The sequence below is a fragment of the Trachurus japonicus genome, chromosome 10 (genome assembly GCF_045865225.1).
Source record: "Trachurus japonicus isolate A0001 chromosome 10, Traja_1.0".
Lineage (NCBI taxonomy): Eukaryota > Metazoa > Chordata > Actinopteri > Carangiformes > Carangidae > Trachurus > Trachurus japonicus.
Window position 1 is genome coordinate 4716602 of NC_140916.1, and position 20246 is coordinate 4736847.

At 43.0% G+C, this 20246-nt stretch overlaps 1 protein-coding gene across 2 annotated transcripts in view; it reads left to right on the forward strand.

Annotated features, from left to right (window-relative positions):
* The first annotated feature begins 4825 nt into the window (after positions 1–4825).
* The window catches only part of abca1b (ATP-binding cassette, sub-family A (ABC1), member 1B), an 81514-nt gene continuing 66093 nt past the window's right edge, over positions 4826–20246 (forward strand). Inside the window, exons 1-4 of one of the 2 annotated variants that reach the window (XM_085788997.1) lie at positions 4826–4999; positions 7852–7945; positions 12743–12884; positions 13732–13850. In XM_085788997.1, coding sequence (XP_085645123.1) covers positions 4934–4999; positions 7852–7945; positions 12743–12884; positions 13732–13850 — 421 coding nt within the window. In that variant the 5' untranslated portion in view covers positions 4826–4933. The remainder of the gene's footprint in view (positions 5000–7851; positions 7946–12742; positions 12885–13731; positions 13851–20246) is intronic. The other variant, XM_085788998.1, reaches the window with a different exon arrangement.

A 20246-nucleotide genomic window follows, 5' to 3' on the forward strand; every position in this document is an offset into this window, starting at 1 on the left:
CAGCAGTAAAGATGTTCCAGTGTAAAGTTCAACATGCTTCAGCTTCTCTGAGGCTCCGGGCGGCTGCTGCCACGGCAACAGACGTGGTGGTGGTGGTGGTAACCGTAGTTGTAGTAGGTAGTTGTAGTAGTAGGCTAGTAGAAGTAGGTAGTAGCCTAGTAATTTTAGTTGTAGTAGTAGGCCTAATAGTAGCCTAGTTGTAGTAACTATTTGCAGTTTTAGTTGAAGTAGTGGTAGTAGTAGTAGTAAGTAGTAGCAGTAGTAGGCCTAGTGGTAGGCTATTTTCAGTAGTTTTAGTAGGCTAGTTGTAGTAGCAGCAGTAGTTGTTGTATTTACAGTAGTAGAAGTGGCCTAGTAGTAGTAGTTTTAGTTGCAGTCATAATAGTAGCCTAGTTAAAGTAGTATTAGCAGTAGTATTAACAAGAGTAGTTGTAGTAGCAGTAGTATTATTTGCAGTAGTTTTAGTATTTGGAGTATTTAGAGTAGGGCCTAGTACTATTATTTGTAGTAACAGTATTTGCAGAAGAGTTAGTAGTAGAAGTAGGCTAGAAGAAGTAGTAGTTTTAGTTCCAGTAGTAGTAGTGGTAGTAGCAGCAGTAGTTTGCAGCAGTAGTAGCTAGTAGTAGTTTTAGTTGCAGTCGTTTTAGTAGTTGTAGTTACAGTAATTTTAGTTGAAGAAATAGTAGTAGTATTTGCAGTAGTAGTTCTAGTAGCAGTAGTAGTAGTATTGGTATTTGCAGTAGTAGTTGTAGTAGCAGCAGTAGTAGTTGTAGTAGCAGTAGTAGTAATATTGATATCAGCAGTAGTAGTACTGTATTTGTAGCAGCAGTAGTACTATTCGTATTTGCAGTAGTAGTTGTAGTAGCAGCAGTAGTAGTATTGCTATTTGCAGTACTCTTAGTATGTAAATTGTTCTCAGATCAGTTGTCTGTGGTTGAATCACAGTGGAAAGTCTTTTATTGTGAAACGCTAGCTGCTCTGTGACGTCACCATTCAACAGCTGTGTCAATTCACTCAATGAGACCGGAAGTACGACCAGTGCTCTAATTACAAAATAAAAGCTGGGTGAGTTTAAAAAAAAAAAAAAAATTTTAGTTTCATTCTGACTGTTGGTGGAAAATAGTTTATTTTGTATTTTGCAGGAAACACACACACACACACACACACACACACACACACACACACACACACACACACACGTTTTCATATTTACCTGATAGAACAAGTAGTTGAATCCATCAGTTGTAGTTTACTGTAAAACCTGAAACAACAGTGCGTCGGTGATCAGACAGGTTAGTTGATGCTGCTCTTTTTAAATGTTTTGTCTTTATGTAAAGCACATTGTGTTGCCTTGGTATGAAATGCGCTGTATAAAGATGTTTTGCCTAAAACCAAATGTTCCTTTGATCAACATGAGAAAAACAAACTTTAATCCAATCAGAGGTCCGATGGTTTAAAGACAGAGCACTATACCACATCTTTAAACTTTATTAACAATTATATAGGCCTACATAACAAAACTGTTGAGTCAGGGGAGGAAAACATATAAAAGTATAAATATACAAAGAGTAGGAAGTATCATGCATAAAAAATGCAGCGATGTAAAGCAAAACATATTAATTAAATATACATTCTTTCTCCCAAAATAAAGTTTGTTTTTAAAGCCTTTGGCATTTCTAGTCCAGTGATGTCGGTGCTGTATTGATAAAGTTCCTTATGTGGATATGGATATGAAATTTACCTAAAATTAAAACAAGTTGTACAAAAAAAAAAAAAATCATTTTCCATTTGGTTGTTTTCAAAGTAAAGAAAAATGTCCTTTTCATGCAGAGGTACTGAATGTCCAGTTTTCTTTTCAATAAAATTTTGTAAATTCAACCAAAACATCTGACAATATAAACAGTGAAAACATAAAAGTGCAATAGATTCATCATCATACAAGAGTCTTCAATATCACTACAACCACATCTACTGTTCATGTCTCACTCAGAGTCTGTGCATGTTTTATTTTGAAGGGCCGGGGCGGAAGCGGCGCTGCGCTGTGATTGGCTGGTGGAGTTGAGCGGTGGAGGCTGGAGCCGCGGCTGCAGCTCCGCCAGCAGCAGATGAAGCTGAGAGGAGGAGGAGGAGGCAACACCACGGTAGGTAAGTAGAGGCTTCACCTGAGTGTGTGTCTCTGTGTGTGTGTGGTTACATGAGTGTGTCTCTGTGTGTCTCTGTGTGTGTGTGGTTACCTGAAGGTGTGTGTGTGTTGTTACCTGAGGGTGTGTGTGTTCAAACTTGATGTAAAGTCGCAGGAAAAAACTGTTTCGTAAGTTCAGAGGAAAGAGAGAGAAAACTTCACCGTTGTTTTTGTGTGTTTCTCTGTGTGTGTGTGTTTTTCTTTTTGTGTGTGTGTTTATGTGTGTGGTCACGAGCCGAACGCGTAGAGACAGTGAGAGGAACTTGAAGATGGTCTCGGACTCGAACCCGGTTCCTTCGGGTTTTGTTCCCCCTCCGGGTCCGGATCACATGTGTTGTTGTTGTTGTGTTGTTGTGTATTTGTAGTTGACTTTTATTTTGTTTTGTTTTTTTGTACTTGTTGTGAACAAAGAGCAGAGTTACATGGTGAGTTTGAGGAAGCTGGGACAAAGGGGGGCTGGGGTCTCTGGTCCAGGTGTTGCCAGTTGTTGATTGGCTGCTTCTGACTGTAACAAACTGTCAGGTTATTGATCATATCAGTGATTGATGATGAGGAGAAACAGCTGAGGAGGGGGTCGTCATGGTGACAGATGTGTTGGTCAGCAGCAGCTCAGGTCCATGATGACATCACTAGTTCCTGTGACGGGCCGCAGCTGCACTGTAAAAACTCAACATCTCACCAAGAATATTTGTCTTATTCCTGTTAAAATGTAATTTCTAGTCAAAACAAATCTAATTCTACTAAAAATAAGACTCATCACATAAAAAGCAGCTTGTTTTTAGACACTTTTTACTTCTTTCAAGCTTTTTACTTGAAATAAGTTGAAAAATCTCATAGTGGAGCAAGTTTTGTTTCTTATTACAAGCACAAAAAACTTTTTTTTTCTACTTATTTCAAGTGAAAATTAGTTTGAAACAAGTAAATTTTTAGGTGATGAGTCTTATTTTAAGTGGAAAGAGATTAGTTTTGACTAGAAATTAGACATTTTGACAAGAAATAAGACAAATATTCTTGGAAAGATTTAGAGTTTTTACAGTGTGGGCCAGAAACGCTGACCGGTGGATCCCGGCTCAGTCCTGTGTCAGTCGTCCCCCCATGGAGACACTTTGTCCCTAAACTCTGAGACAGTAAAGTCAATTCTTCGTCTACCTGCGCATGTGGAACCAGTTAATTATCTGTTTTTTGTTTTGTTTTACACTGTTGAAACATGGATGAGGCGGCTCAAAGAGTCTGGACTCTGTCATCACAGGGTTCAGGTTCATGTTAATACACTGTAAAAACTCAAACTCTTTCCAAGAATATTTGTCTTATTTCTTGTCAAAATGTCTCATTTCTAGTCAAAACTAATCTCTTTCCACTTAAAATAAGACTAATCACCTAAAAATGAACTTGTTTTTAACAGTGTTAAACAAAAAACAGCTAATTAACTGGTTCCACATGCAGAGGTAGACGAAGAATTGACTTTACTGTCTCAGAATTTAGGGACAAAGTGTCTCCATGGGGGGACGACCGAGCCCTGAGTCAGAACCCACCGGTCCGTCACAACTCAGCAACCGGAGTGTTTCTGGCCCACACTGTAAAATCTCAAAATCTTTCCAAGAATATTTGTCTTATTTCTTGTCAAAATGTCTCAATTTTAGTCAAAACTAATCTCTTTCCACTTAAAATAAGACTAATCACCTAAAAATTTACTTGTTTTTAGATCATTTTCACTTGTTTCAAACTAATTTTCACTTGAAATAAGTAGAAAAATCTGCCAGTGAAAGCAAGTTTTTATGTGTTTATAATAAGAAAGAAAAATTTGCTCCACTATCAGATTTTTCTACTTATAAATCTGCTTGAAAGAAGTAAAAAGTGTCTAAAAACGAGCTACTTTTTAATGTAATGAGTCTTATTTTTAGTAGAATGAGATTTGTTCTGACTAGAAATGACATTTTAACTAGAAATAAGACAAATATTCTTGGTAAGATTTGAGTTTTTGCAGTGCGAGTGGATTCACAGAGTAGCTGCTGGTTAACAGAAGTTAGTCTGTGGTTGATTCAATCATCATCATCATCACCACGTCTCACTCAGAGTTCAAGGACATTTTTATGTGTGTGTGTGTGTTGGGGTGTGAAGGCACCCCCCCCACAGTCTTTATTCAGACTGTTTCCTGAGCTGTGAATGAACAAAGAGCTGCAGCTCACTGTGATCTGTGGGAGGGGGAGCGTCGTCTGAGTGCATTTGCAAGTGTGCGAGTGTCTTCAGACCCTCGTCTCCTCCTCACTGCCCCCCCCCACACACACACACACTGATCAATCAGCTCAGGACTGATCGGTGATCAGATCTCACCAACGTTCATTTAACTGTTTCCTCTCCAGAGTCTTTAATCTGACATTCCAGCATTGACCTAACAGTAGATGAACTGATAACGGTGTGTGTGTATATGTGTGTGTGTGTGTGTGTGAGGCTGATGAACGTGTGTGTGAGTGTGAGTCTGATAAGTGTGTGTGTGATCAGCAGTTTCAGCTGAATAATCTAATATCTGCTGTGACCTTTGACCCCGGTACCTTTGAGCTGTGTGCTGGCTGAACTCCGTCTGTTTAACTCAGAGCAGCAGCAGCAGAGAGGCAGAGAGACGGCTGAGTGGCGGCTGAACGGCCTCTGAACGACGGCTGAACGGCCTCTGAACGGTGGCAGAACGACGGCTGAACGGCGGCTGAACGACGGCTGAACGGCAGCTGAACGGCGGCAGAACGACGGCAAGCAGACATGTCCGTCCGAACACAACTGGGTCTGCTGCTGTGGAAGAACTTCACCTACAGACGGCGACAGACGGTCAGTCCCTGAGCTATCGATCACTGGTTATTGATATGTAGACAGAGGTGAAGCCTCTGTGTCTTAGTTTTAGAATGAAATAAAACTCTGATCACCTTTAGTCCTGATCGATTATTGATCTGTATCAACTGTGAGCTGCTGGAGCTATTGTAACATGGAAGTCAAACATTATTGGCTCTGATCAGTGAAATACTCCCTCTGATGCAGTGGTGTAGTCTATGTGAAACTCAGGTCTACTCAGTATACCCACTGAAAATGCATAAATATTTCAGTATACCCAGTACAACAAAACTATCTAACTAAAGTAAATGTCAATGGTTCTCAAAGTGGGAGGGTTGACACGGTTCAAGGGGGTCCCCAACTTTTTATGGAAATTTGACCACTTTTTCCTAGATTTATTAAGCTTTTTTAATTATTGTTTAAATTTTTTTTTTTTTTTTTTTTTTTAATTTTACCACTTTGCCCCCCCTTTTTTTGAGAAATTTTACCACATTTTTCTATAATTAAAAAATAATTTTTACTTTTACCACTTTTTTTTATTATTGTTTGACTTTTTTTCTTTTACCACTTTTAATAGAATTTCTTGAAGAAATTTTACCAGTTTATTCTAAAAAATTTTAAACTGTTTTTTTTTTCTTTTTTTTAGAAATTTTACCAGATTAAAAAAAAATATATATATTATTTTTACCATTTTTTTCTAAATTTTTTAAAAACTTCTTTGTATATTTTTTGTGAGAATTTTTGCCACTATTTGCTAGAAATGTTTCCATTTTTTTTGAGAAATGGTACCATTTTTTCCCCCAGAGATTTCTCTATAATCTTTCAAAAATGTACGCCTAATTTAAACGTACATTGATTGTTTGTGTATTTTTGGTGTTTGCTTCAAAGTTTTGTCCAATGGGGGTCTGTGGTCTAATTTGTGTCAATTTCAGGGACCTTGATATAAAAAAGTTTGAGAACCACCAGTCTATGTGATACAAGTATGAACAGTTTACCACCTAAAAAGCAGTATACCCACTACAAAACATTAGACATGGATGCAAACAGCGCGCCGAAAAGCGAAACTCGCTTTTTTCATGACCAATTAGGTGACTTGTGTGAATCGTTCAGATCCGAAGAGTTTTTGTTTTGGGGGGGGGGGGGGGGGTCTCAGCTGGGGTCAGTAAAATGTTTTTCTAACAGGCTGACAGTGACAATCACGTGAAACTGAGGCGAACTCATTCATGGTTGCTCTGATTATACTGGTAACAGCCTACCTCCAATGTAGACGCGACGTGCGCGCTCATTAAAGCGGCGCGTATCCGCGTGCAGTCGGTGCGACGGCGACGCCGTTTTTCCCCCCGTGCATGTCCGTGGAGCTGTGCGCCGCGGACATGCACGGTTCCCTACGTTGCTGTGTCAGTCAGGTGTTTCCACGGAGCTCTGCCCCGTTTCAGAGGTGAAGGAAGCCCTGAGTGGAAAGACGTCGCCTCCGCGATGTAGAATGTGTTCAATTAAAGTGAAACTAACACATTATATAGGCCTATATGTCCATTACACACTGAATGAAACATCCCATGTCTTTATTTATTCCGTTTATTTTAATAGTAATAATTATGACTAACATTCAGTGAAGACCTAAAATTCAGTATCTCCAAAATGGAAATATTGCTAAGGAATTTTCTTTTTAAAGCATTTTTAATATAGAAATGTTGGCCTTCTGAAAACTATGTCCATCTATAATCAATCAATACTTGGTTGGGGTTGAACTACTGGAAATTGACTTTTCCGTGATTTGTTAATGGTGAGCACCCCCCCCGGGAAATTCCTCTCTTTTTTGGTCCTGACCCGTTTGCATCCCTGATTAGACTACACCACTGCTCTGATGTGAACCGGTTGCATTGATTAGCTCGGATCCCAGCGCGTCTCCTTCGTACCTGTTGATGATGTCACACGTGTCTCATCAGGTGCTGCCTCAACGACTGATCTCATGTCAGTTTAAACTCTCGCTGATCGGCCTGATCAATCACCTTATCAGCCCCAGTGTTTATGTGTCACTAATTAATCATCAATCAATGTCTTACTATTATGATCAATGTTGTTGTTGTTGTTGTTCATACGTGTGTTTGGTCTGACTGTTCAAACCAGAACAGATGAGTCAGTGATCCAGGTTTAATCCAGATTTAATCTTGTTGTCCTGGTTTAATCCTAATTTAATCCTGGTTTAATTCAGATTTAATCCTGGTTTAATCCAGATTTAACCCTGGTTTAATCCTAATTTAATCCTGGTTTAATCCAGATTTAACCCTGAATTAGTCCAGGTTCAATCCAGATTCAGTCCAGGTTTAATTTTGGTTTAACCCAGATTTAATCCTGGTTCAATCCAGATCAATCTTAGTTTAACCGCTTAGTTTGATCCAGGTTTAATCTTGGTTTAATTCAGATTTAACCCTGAATTAGTCCAGGTTTAGTCCAGGTTTGATCCAGGTTTAATCCAGGATACAGACCCGGTACAAACAGGTGATCAGGTCTCTGCAGGTCAGTCCAGTTAAACTGAGTCTGAACCTTCAGACTAAACCAGACCAGGTCCTGGTCCAACTGGTCTGGAGTCTCTTTCTCCCCCTCTCTGTTGTTGTTGTCCATCCATCGATTGATGACTCCTCATTAATAATGTAAAACTCTAATAATAAAGACATGAGGCTGCTTCCTGTTGAACACACACACACACACACACACACACACACACACACACACACACACACACACACACACACACACACATACAGACACACACACACACACACACACACGCACACACACACACACACTCAGGATGCTTCTTCCTGTGGTTAATGGTTTCCTCCCCCCCCCAGCTCCAGCTCCTGGTGGAGATCGTCTGGCCGCTCTTCATCTTCTTCATCCTCATCGCCGTGCGGCTCAACTACCCTCCATACGAGCAGCATGAGTGTGAGTTCACAACGACACAATACACAGCTGTGTGTGTGTGTGTGTGTGTAGTATGTTAATGTTTATTAATTATGTTAGGTGCCCACTTATTTTCTCAAGAGATCATATTGTGATATTGATTTTATGGGTATTAATTTAAAGGGATAGCTCATCATTTTGGCAAATTGGCCCATTTCCATAATCCTAATAGTTTTAGGAGTAGGTTCGTTACCTTTTACATTTCAACATTGTTTTATTCACACACGCACACAACAACGTACTTCGTGTGAATCAGGTCTCCCATTGAAGCTACGGAAAGCTTATTGGGGGAGCCTGGATACATACAACACAGAACAATACAGCACATACAAAACTAACAATACAGTACATTAAACATTAACAGACATTAGACAACATGGACCCCTTGCGTAACAACAGAAGCTTTTTCAGAACATGTAAATATGAAAACAGTTGGCAATTAGATTTACATTCAATTTACTGTGGATCAGATGCTCTATGGTTGCAGCTATATAAATCAAGCAATTTAATTTTTTCTTGAAAATGGAGATGGACGTCTCCACTTTCAAGCTCTCATCTAGCTCGTTCCAGAGCTGCGGCCCTCTGCATGCAAGAGACAGTCTAGTTCTTTTTAATCTTCTTTTTTCCCAGTAATTAGGTGTTTTTTCCTGGTATTATACGTACGCCGAGCAACGCAAACCGGAACAAGCTCACACAGTAGTAACAGTAACAATAGTAACAGTAACAGCTGCTTGATACGACTGATAGTGAATGAATGAATGTTAGATCACTGAGCTCTGTGTCTAGAGACCAGAACCTGGTCCAGGTCCTGGTCTACTTGAGTCCTGCAGTGGGCCCCAGTGCATGCTGGGATGTTGCTGTTGCTGTATCAGCAGCCTTCAGACCTTGGACCTGCTGGTCTCTTATCAGTTTGACACTGATGCTCATTGATCATTGATTATCTGAGGTCGTTGATTGATGATCTGAGCAGAGGAAATGTGTCGACTGGATTTCAAAGTAAAAGTCTCTGCTGTAGGTTTATGAGTCGTTATCTCTGAGCCGTAGCGTCGCTATCAGACCCGTGAAGGTCACAGTCATCAACTTATAAATGGATTACACAAGGTTATTGATTATTGACGACCAAAATAAACGTTCAACAACTTTATAAACAACATTTGTGACCCGATCCATCAAAATGAGTCACAGTGACCCAAATTTCAAAGTTGAGATTTTGGTATCCATGGAAAGATTAGAAAATAAGCTTTAAAATGATACCCTAGTCAAAGTCATACATTTGATGGTTTTCGAGATGTGGCCATTTGAATTACGATCTCCTACTCTCTTATTCCATTCTAAAACCTGAGAAAATTCCATTTAAAGTTTTTGCCAGTGACTCTGGCATCTGTTCCTGTACCACGTGATTACATGCACCCTATACGGTCCCTTGTTGTCATAGAGACACCATTCAATGACCGTCGGAAAGCAGAGAATCTCACAATTCAGATGCTTTTTACAGCTCGTCTCTATCATAAACAGTTCAGAAGTTGTCATGTTTTGTTGATGTTTTGTAAAACACGTGCAAGTGTTGTGTCGTTGCTACGTTCAGTTTAGCATCGATGCTACGCTCTGTTAGCGTTGATGCTACTCGGTTTAGCATCAGTACCCGTCCCTTCTTGTCATAGAGGCACCATTCAATGACCATCGGAAAGCGGAGAATCCCGCGATTCAGATGCAGTTTACAGCTCGTCTCTATCATGAACGGTTAGGAGATATTTCATGTTTTGCACCGATGCAACACTCATTTTCAGAGGGTTTAAGTTGCAAGTCGACTTTAATCATCATTTACGTGCCTTTTCTCAATTATCTGGACTGTGAAACTTTGGGAGATTGTTTTTGAATGTCATTGCTTTGAAATTAGGGTAAAAAAATTTTTTTTTTCGATTTTCTATGAGTTTTCCACGTTATCAGCTGACTATCTAAAAATATAACGTTGCAACATCCGACTCATTTTGATAGAACGGGTCACAGACAGGAAGTGACATCACTTTACTAAACCTGTTCTTCAGAGTGGACGATCAGCTGACGGTGGCGTTACGGGGTCAGAGGTCAGATCAGACTGGTTCAGGATGATGATGTTTCATTAAAGCTGCGGTGGCGGCGTTAACAGGAAGCTGCAGTGCTCGCCGTTTCCTTGTGAAAGCAGAAGCTGAGGAGCTGAGCTCAGGAATGTTAGTGATTCACACGTCACATGACCGGCGTGTTGACACTCGTCTGCTGCACACACACACACACACACGGTTCCAGGCTTTTATTTTGGAAAGACTCAGATGTTGACATCATTTATTCAACACAGATCTACTTCCTGTTTGACTCTAAACCTGAACCAATCAGCTGCCAGGATCCAGTCTCATGGTTAAACATCTGGATTCTGGTGGAACGTTAAAGGTCCAGGACCAGGACCAGGTCCAGGTTCACCAACCACTGGTCCATCTCTGGTTCTGAATGATCCGTTAAAGGGACATTGTGTAACTTCTCCTGTTATCTATTCACGAAAATCGATTTTTTGGTTCTTCAGTCTGTTTTTCATTAATCAGTAATCCCCCCATCAACAAAGTGAAGTGTTCCTTTCAGCTCTGAATTAGCCGTTCATATCATTCATATCTACATGGAGCGGGTAAGCTCGGTGCTGGCTGCCATGTGGTGTCTCCATGTTTTTAAGTTCAGTGGCAGCGTGACGGTAGGAAACCACGGAAACTCAGCGGAGACATCGGAGGAATGGAGCGTTACACTGATGCTGCATTCACCCGCAGTCGGGCAGACGGCCATCGCTAACAAACCAGATGTCATTTTAGTCACAGAAGTCCAGAGAAAGACGGTAAAACGTGGGTCAGGTCAACAATACCACATCGCCATGACAACATATTGTCACGTGTATTGTTTTGCCTCGTGCTGGCTTACCACTTGTTTACATAGAGGCTTGTTTATGCTGTTACGTGCAGCGGCTGTCGTCTGTCTGCCGTCTGCCCAATTTCACGTGAATGCAGCATGAAAAATATGATTGAGTTGCTTGAGATATACAACCACAACGCTAGATGGGAGGAATTCCTACACAAACACAATGTACCTTTAAATGACTGAATGAACGAGCTGTTTATGCCGTTAACATGCAGCGGCTGTTGTCCGTCTGCCCTTTGCCCAATTTCACGTGAATGCAGCATGAAACCACAACGCTAGATGGTAGGAATTCCTACACAATGCCCCTTTAAATGATGTTCAGGCTCCACAGTGACGTCACCAATAGACGATCAATAGTCTGGTTGGGGAGAAGAGGAGACTCACTGATTGATCCGTTATTGGAAGAGGTGATCAGTCTTATGTCGTGTGTGTGTGTGTGTGTGTGTGTTGGACGGACTCTGGATTCTCTGTGTCTTATCTAATCTGTGATTGGACGATGGGGATGGGGGGGGTAAAGGTTGTGCTAACCTGCTGCAGCTGATGAAGCTCTGCAGGTGATAACGCTCCAATCACAGGTTATCTACAGGGACAGGCGTGGTCACACACACACACACACACACACACACACACACACACACACACACACACGTGTCTCCTCGCTCAGGACAGATGTAGCATCACCTTCAGCTACAACTACATTTCCCATGAGCCCTTGCTGCAGTGGGAGCCTGATGGACGCTGCTGTTTCCACTCGGGCTGCAATGAATCACTATTTTCATTATCAATTAATCTGTTGATTATTTACGTAAACATCTTAAAGGGATACTTCACCCAAAATCGATAATTCACCAATCAGTTACTCCCCGTCATGCCAAGGAACGGTCTGGAGAACTTTGGAGTTCCACTGGGAGCTACAACAAGGCTAAAACCAGAGATCACAGAGATTTGATGACTCTGAAAGTTCTCCAGACCCTTCCATAGCATGACGGGGAGTAGGTGATTGGTGAATTATCAATTTTGGGTGAAGTATCCCTTTAATCGATTAGTTGTTAGGTCAATAAAATGTATAAAACATCAGTCAGTGTTTGGACCAGACGACGACCAGACGACGTCCTCAAATGTCTTGTTTTGTCCACAAACCAAAGAGAGACTCAGTTTATTGTCATAAAGGAACAAAGAAACCAGAAATATTCACATTTAAAGCAGAAGTAAGTGGTCCGGTCGTTTTCGCTAATGCTGCGTTCCAGGCAGGCTTTTGAAATCGTAAATTACAGCTTTAAGTCACAACTTACGACTTTGTAGCGTTCCAGGCAACCCACTCGTGTTTTTCCGACCTGTTTTACCTGTGAAAGTCACTATAACGGCCACTCGTAACTTCCGACCGGTGATCTCATACCAGATCGAACTGGTACGACTTCACGGTCGGAAAAATACGAGTTTCCTTGAACGCACCATAACAGTCCTCGTCCCTACGTCGCCACATTCATGGTGTTCCTTGGCTGCACACACAGCCCTGCATGCCGTTCTCTCTCCTCATTGGATAAAAACTGTAGGATACGATAAATGTTTTCTCCTCGGCTCAGAGCAGAGCAGAGTGACTGACAGACCCGTGTTTCGGTCCAAACACTCTATGTAAGTGATTGCTGTTGGAAGATATAACTATTTAAGACTTAGATTAACACAAATATATCACTTACTTCTGCTTTAAGAAGCTGGAATCAGAGAATTTGGACTTTTAAATATAACTATAATTTAATAATCGATTATTGTTCGATTAGTCGTTTAATTTCTGCAGCTCTAGTTTCCATGGTGACAGGTGTTGACTGACTGACTTCCTGTCTGCAGGTCACTTCCCCAACAAGGCGATGCCATCGGCCGGAACGCTGCCCTGGATCCAGGGAATCCTCTGCAACGCCAACAACCCGTGCTTCAGGAGCCACACGCCGGGCGAGTCGCCGGGCGTCGTCGGCAACTTCAACGACTCCATGTGAGACAGGCTCCGCCCCCTGGCGCTCTTATTTATTATTTTTTTTAACTTAATTTTTATTTGAGTTTCATTCAAAATCATGTACAGAATCATAATCATCATATCTGCTGTTTCATACACAAGGTAACAGTTATGGTACAACAAAGGAGACGGAGACTACAGTGACAAAGAAAAATATAAAATAAAATAAAATAGAATAAAACAAGATGGAATAAAAGAAATACAATTATATCAGTATACCCATAGCAGGGCTCCACCTTTTAGTGAATATATGTTTTTGGAGCCTCAGGGAATATGTTATTTGTTCCATTTGATATATTTCCTTTATTTTTTCAGTCCACATGTGTTGGAGGGTCAGGCTTCAACCACCTTACTGTAATGCATTTAATTGCTGTTGCTAGTAGTATCTGTAAGAGATATTTTTTGGCTCTTCCTTCCATACCTCTTGGTAATAGACCTAGTAGGGCCACCATTGGGTCCATTGTAATATTTCCACCAAATATTTTATTAAGTGTTTCAAACACTTCCTTCCAGAATGCTTCCAGTTTTGGGCTTAGCCAGAGTATGTGGGTCTGATTACCAATGTGTGGCCCACAGTTTCTCCAGCATTTATTTGAGTGTGTAGTGCTAAATTTAGCTGTAATTTCAGGTGTCCGAAAGAATCCTTCCATTTAAATTCTCATAAATTTGAATTAGTTACCATATGTACTTGAGTACAAATTTCTTCCCACATATCATGTGATATGTTGGAAATAGTTTTAATTTCCCATCCTGGCGCTCTTATTCTGAAAGACGATGTGTAGCCGTGGCGATGACTTCACACTCACCTGTTTCCTTCCTGTTGCAGAATCTCCCGTCTGTTCTCGGATGCCAAGAAGATTCTCCTGTACAGTCAGAACGACAAGAACCTGGATGGCTTCAAGGAGCTGGCCCAGGCGCTGCAGGCGCTGCAGAGCAGCCAATCAGGTGAGAGCGCGTGTTGTTGTGAATGCAGCATGGTGAGGACCGAACACAGGTCCTGGCAAAGGGCCGCACGATACGTTATCAGAGCCTCACCGTGGGCTTGTGCACAAAAAGTTAATGTTGTGAAGGGCCCAGATTAAATGCTGGTGAGTCTGACCACGTTGGGGCCCAGACTAAATGCTGGTGAGTCTGGCTGTGTTTGGGGCCAGAATAAATGCTGGTGACGCGGCCCAGACTAAATGCTGGTGAGTCCGGCCACGTTGGGGCCAAGACTAAATGCTGGTGAGTCCAGCCGCGTTGGGGCCCAGACTAAATGCTGGTGAGTCCGACCGCGTTGGGGCCCAGACTAAATGCTGGTGAATCCGGCCGCATCTGAGCTACAACATCCGGAGTCGTTGTAAGTCATTAGTTGTTCTAATGTCCAGGCCCGTTGAGACTGTAGCAGACTGAAGCAGCTTAGGGCTCAAACAGGCGATCGTGGGCTTGGAGAGGTTTTGTACGTCACAAGAACCAGACCAGACTCTCCAGCTCCTGATGTCACAGTGTAACAGCTGAAGTTGTAAGAGTAACAGCTGCTTGATACGACTGATAGTGAATGAATGAATGTTAGATCACTGAGCTCTGTGTCTAGAGGCCAGATCCTGGTTCTGGTCCTGGTCCTGGTTCTGGTTTTCTTCTCCTTCCTCTTCCTTTTCTTCTTCCTCTTCATCATCATCTTCATCTTCTTCCACCTGGTTGTGGACTCTGGTTCTGTGTGAGTGTGTAATGAGTGAGTTCAGGTCCAGTCCTCTAGTCCTGGTCTGGACCAGCTGAATGAGGCTGGTCCTGGTTTGGATCCTGGTCCAGGGTCTAGTTCTGGTTCGTGTGTGTGTGTGTGTGTGTGTGTCCTGTTGGTTCCTCTGTTCTCCATGTTTCAGGCTCATTTAACCAAAAGAATTTTTCCCTTTGTCAGTTAATTGGAGGTTTTTTGTCTCCGGGGGGGAGGAGGGTCTACCTGCTCCGACCTGCCGTCTCTTTATCCTCTGATCAGCGGCGGCGTGGGGGCGGAGGGAGGAGGAGGGAGGAGGGGGGGGGGGGGACGGGCCTCAGCAGGTAGAGTTCAGGTGATTCCAGGTGAGTCAGCTGGTCAGTGGGCGGAGCCTCAGGATCCTGGACTCAACCTGCAGGCAGCTGGTTCTGGTCCTCCTCCTCCTCCTCTTCATCTTCTCTCCTCCTCCTCCTCTTCCTCCTTCTTCTTCCTCCTCCTCCTCCTCCTCTTCTTCCTCCTTCTTCTTCCTCCTCCTCCTCCTCTTCTTCCTCCTCTTCCTCCTCCTCCTCTTCTTCCTCCTCCTCCTCCTCCTCCTCTTCTTCCTCTTCCTCTTCCACTTCTCTCCTCCTCTTCCTCCTTCTTCTCTCCTCCTCCTCCTCTTCCTCCTCTTCCTCCTCTTCCTCTTCTCTCCTCCTCTTCCTCTTCTCTCCTCATCCTCCTCCTCCTCCTCCTCTTCCTCTTCCTCTTCCTCTTCCTCTCCTCTCCTCTTCCTCCTCCTCCTCCTCTTCCTCTTCCTCCTCCTCCTCCTCCTCCTCCTCAGGGTCGGTGGTCTGGCTCCGCCCCCCCAGGTCAGTCTGTGGTCAGCCCGTCACATCAGGTCTCATCAGCATCAGGGCGACCGACACCTGAACACACACAGAGAGAGAGAGAGAGAGAGAGAGAGAGAGAGAGAGAGAGAGAGAGAGAGAGGAACCAGTTCAGACCGGTTCACTCCTGTTTTATTGTGTCATTTTAGTTTTTATTTAGTCTCATTGTTGTTCCTCAACAGTTTTACATTCTACATTTAGTTATACACTGCAAAAACTCCTACATCTTACCAAAAATATTTGTCTTATTTCTAGTCAAAACAAATCTAATTATACTTTTATTTATTTGGTTCATTTCGGGCATGTCACACATGACCGAAAGGGAAAGCGGGAGAAGCAAAAGCTTATCTAGTCCCGCCCCCACATACTTAAAATAAGACTCGTCACATAAAAAAAGTAGCTTGTTTTTAGACACTTTTAAGCAGGTCTTTTAAGCAGATTTTCACTTGGAATAAGTAGAAAAATCTGATAGTGGAGCAAGTTTTTCTTTCTTATTACAAGCACAAAAAACCTGCTTTCACTGGCAGATTTTTCTACTTATTTCAATTGAAAATTAGTTTGAAACAAATGAAAATGATCTAAAAACAAGTAAATTAGTCTTATTTTAAGTGGAAAGAGATTAGTTTTGACTAGAAATGAGACAAATATTCTTGGAAAGATTTTGAGTTTTTGCAGTGTAATTCCGTCACGTGATAAAGGTCCCGGTCCTGGTTAATGAGAACCGTTGACAGGAAGTGAGACGTCCAGAGGCCACAGCGTCCTGCAGACGTGTGTGTGTGTGTGTGTGTGTGTGTGTGTGTGTGTGTGTGTGTGTGTGTGTGTGTGTGTGTGTGTGTGTGTGTGTGTGTGTGTGTGTGTGTGTGTGTGTGTGTGTGTGTGTGTGTGTGTGTGTGTGTGTGTGTGTGTGTGTGTGTGTGTGATTGGAGCTGACGCGTCTCTGCTGGACGCTCGTCCTCATTCGACCAATCACATCAGTCAGAGCTGATGATGTCAGACAGCTGCTCTGACCCCTCACTAACTCACCCAGTCCACAGTCACATACACACAAATACACAACGCATACAACACACACACACTGTAACATTCATACACAACCTACTTCTACACAATACACATAGAATAATACAATAATACAACCAGTCAAATGAATGAAGCCAGTTCCTAAATAAAGTATAGACTAATATAAGTTCTACATGTTGTCATAGCAGCAGCAGAGGAGTCACATTACACTAGGGGTGGGGGGAAAAATCGATTCATGTAAGAATCGAGATTCTTATTCTCTAAGATTCTGAATCGATTCATAATCTTCAAAAATCGATTTTTTATTCAGTTTCCTCCGTCTCAATACGCGCCCTCACAGCGCTGCAGCACGCCATGGCGCTAAAAGGCGCTCGTTAACCGCCTACAGACGTGAACTGATCTGATTTAAATGCTCTATTGAATGTCTGTGACGAGGCTTGTGCCCATCAGCAACCGACCCTCTATTGAGGAGAAAGGACGATCGCTGTTTTTTTTGCCGTTAAACACACACACGCTCCAGCTGAGCAGCCACATCCACTGCGCTGTGGATCAGCTGATCGGTGCTCAGGTGACGTTAGATCTTCACTTTGAATCGAATCGATTTTTGAATCGAATCTGTTGAATCGAAAATCGATTTTGAATCGAATCGTGACCCTAAAATTCGGAATCGAATCGAATCGTGAGCCACCCAAAGATTCACATCCCTACATTACACACTCCATCACACTGACACACTGGGTGTGTGCGTTCATATTCTGTTGGAGCTGAACTATTAGAAACTAGAGCCTCAGGCTGAATTTACCTGGAATCTTCGAGTGATGCTGCACTATATGCAAATATAGTTCAATACCAGCGATTAGACAGGACCTGTGAGTTCATGTAGTCAATATAGAACGTCTCTGATGTAGTTTAGTAGCTACCAGCGATTAGACAGGGCCTGTGAGTTCATGTTGTTTAGTAGCTACCAGCGATTAGACAGGGCCTGTGAGTTCGTGTTGTTTAGTAGCTACCAGCGATTAGACAGGCCCTGTGAGTTCATGTTGTTTAGTAGCTACCAGCGATTAGACAGGACCTCTGAGTTCATGTAGTTTAGTAGCTACCAGCGATTAGACAGGACCTGTGAGTTCATGTTGTGGCGTGAACTTGTTCTTGAGTTCCTGTTCCTCTGTCAGGACTCAGCGCCCCCCAGAGGCCGGGAGGACCAACGGGGGGGGGGTGTTGATGATGGTTCTGGTTCTGGTTCTGGGGGGTCGGGGTGTAGTAGGTTTAGTTTCTTCCCGTCTGTCCTGGTTCTCCATCTGTAGAAGGTTCAGCTGCAGTATTAAACCAGACTGGTCCAGACCAGTATTAAACTAGTCCAGTCCAGTATCAAATCTGTCCAGTATTAAACTAGTTCAGTCCAGTCCAGTATTATACTAGTCCGGTCCAGTCCAGTATTAAACCGAACCAGTCCAGTATTAAACCAGTTCATTCTAGTCCAGTCCAGTATTAAACTAGTCCAGTCCAGTCCAGTATTAAACTAGTCCAGTCCAATCCAGTATTAAACTAGTCCAGTCTAGTCCAGTCCAGTATTAAACTACCGTAGATGACCAAATAATCGCCCGCGTGCAAATATGCGCCTGTGCTCTAATAGCCGGGGAGCATACGTCAGTCCGACTGCCCAAAAGTCCGACGGCTCATTTCTCCGACTACCCATTCTACAGTGTTAAGGTTAGGTTTAGGGTAAGGTTAAGGGTTAGGGCTACTTAAGTCGGAGAAGTGGGAGGTCGGACTAATGGACGCAAAAATAAAGAAATGTATGGTCGGAGAAACGGGTAGTCGGACAGACGCCATGCGCCCCTAATAGCCGCCGGGGTCCGAGCCCATTTGGCATAATAAACGCCGGTTCAATTAAACGCCCGGGCGATTAAGTGTTTACCATAGTCTTGCACAGAAAACAAAAGTTTTTTTTAACAGCGTATCACCGGTGTAGGTACCAGATTGGCTCGGCTGCCAGATTGGCTCGGGGTCCTGCACTTGCAGATGACGTCACGCATGTCACAAATCGTGATTGGTTGAAGCTCGGAAAGTTGGAAGAAACCATGGAAACACAAAAGGCTCGTTCGAGATGAACTGCGCCTCGTCTGGACGGTCGGCGAGAGCAGGCGGCAGCAGCAGGGGGCGGTGACAGAAAGCTGCAGTCAAGTCGGACAGTTTCCAGCCGCCGTCAATACAAACAGGAAGTCACCAAAGTATATATTTCTTATGCTGTACTGCAATTGTCCAATAAATAACCAATATATTTCTCAGGATATAAGTTTGATTCAGTGTGAATATTTTTTTAAGCAGTAGGCCTACAACATGAGATTCATATAATCCAGCATTATACAACAACACGTAGTGTTTGCAGTCCTAACTAAGAGCCAATCAGCTCATGATCCGGTGTGTTTCCCATCATGCCCTGCAGGCTGCAGGCGGTAGCAGTCGGTGGAGAGCAACTGCGGCGCCTGGCTCTAAAAGCTGCGGCCGCCTTGATCTCATGAGGTTATCGTTGCAGGCGCGTGCATGACGTCAGAGCAAGTCGGGATCAAGTCGGACACAAATCTAACCGGCATGCATTGTGCGCTGGTCACCGATCGATTCTGCGCACGCCTGGCTCATCTCGAACGCACCTAAAATGTTCGGCAAAATTGGCTCGTGGTCGGAGCATGGATGTACTATATTATCGTCGGAGAGCGCTGTTTGCTAAGCGCTGCTAACGTTGGGCTAGTGCTAACACGGAGCTAACAGTAACACAGACAGCAACACTAACACAGACACACACACACAAATGTTTATACACGAAGAACAAGGGTAGTACGGCGTGTGTGTGTGTGTGTGTGTGTAGCGTTAGCTTCGTGCTAGCCACGAGCATAGACACAAGCCGAACTTTTCTAACTTTATTAAACATTGTTCAGCAGTACTACAAACATTTTGTGTTTCCATGGTTTCTTCCAACTTTCCGAGCTTCAACCAATCACGATTTGTGACATGCGTGACGTCATCTGCAAGTGCAGGACCCCAAGCCGATCTGGCAGCCGAGCCAATCTGGTACCTACACCGGCTCTCACCTCTTCTGTCAGTCAGCCCCTCCTCTCGCTCTCTCTCCCGCATGCAGGCGCACACACACACACACACAGACACACAAACACAGGCGCGCTAGACTGAGGGATATAGGGATATAGATAAATGCGCTAATGTACAGTGTTGAAATTACCGCGATCGACCCCCCTCTTCCGTTATCATTCATAACACTGCTCTGATCAGCTCCCTGTGTCGCGGTTACACAGACAAACTGTCTTTTTATTTAATGTCTGATGTCAATAAAGATGCGTCGGGGAAAAAAGTAGTTTTGTTCCAGTGTTCCTATGTTGAAATCCTTGTTCTTTGCATGATGGTTTGGTGCTGCTCATTGCAAAAATAAATTGTAGCCTGTTGCAAATACGCGCCTGGTTCTTATAAACGCCCGGGGTCCAAGTCGATTTAGCATATTAAACGCCCGGGCTAATAAATGGTCATATACGGTAGTCCAGTCTAGTCCAGTATTAAACTAGTCCAGTCTAGTCCAGTCCAGTATTAAACAAGTCCAGTCTAGTCCAGTCCAGTATTAAACTAGTCCAGTCCAGTATTAAACCAGTCCAGTATTAAACTAGTCCAGTCTAGTCCAGTCCAGTATTAAACAAGTCCAGTCTAGTCCAGTCCAGTATTAAACAAGTCCAGTCTAGTCCAGTCCAGTATTAAACTAGT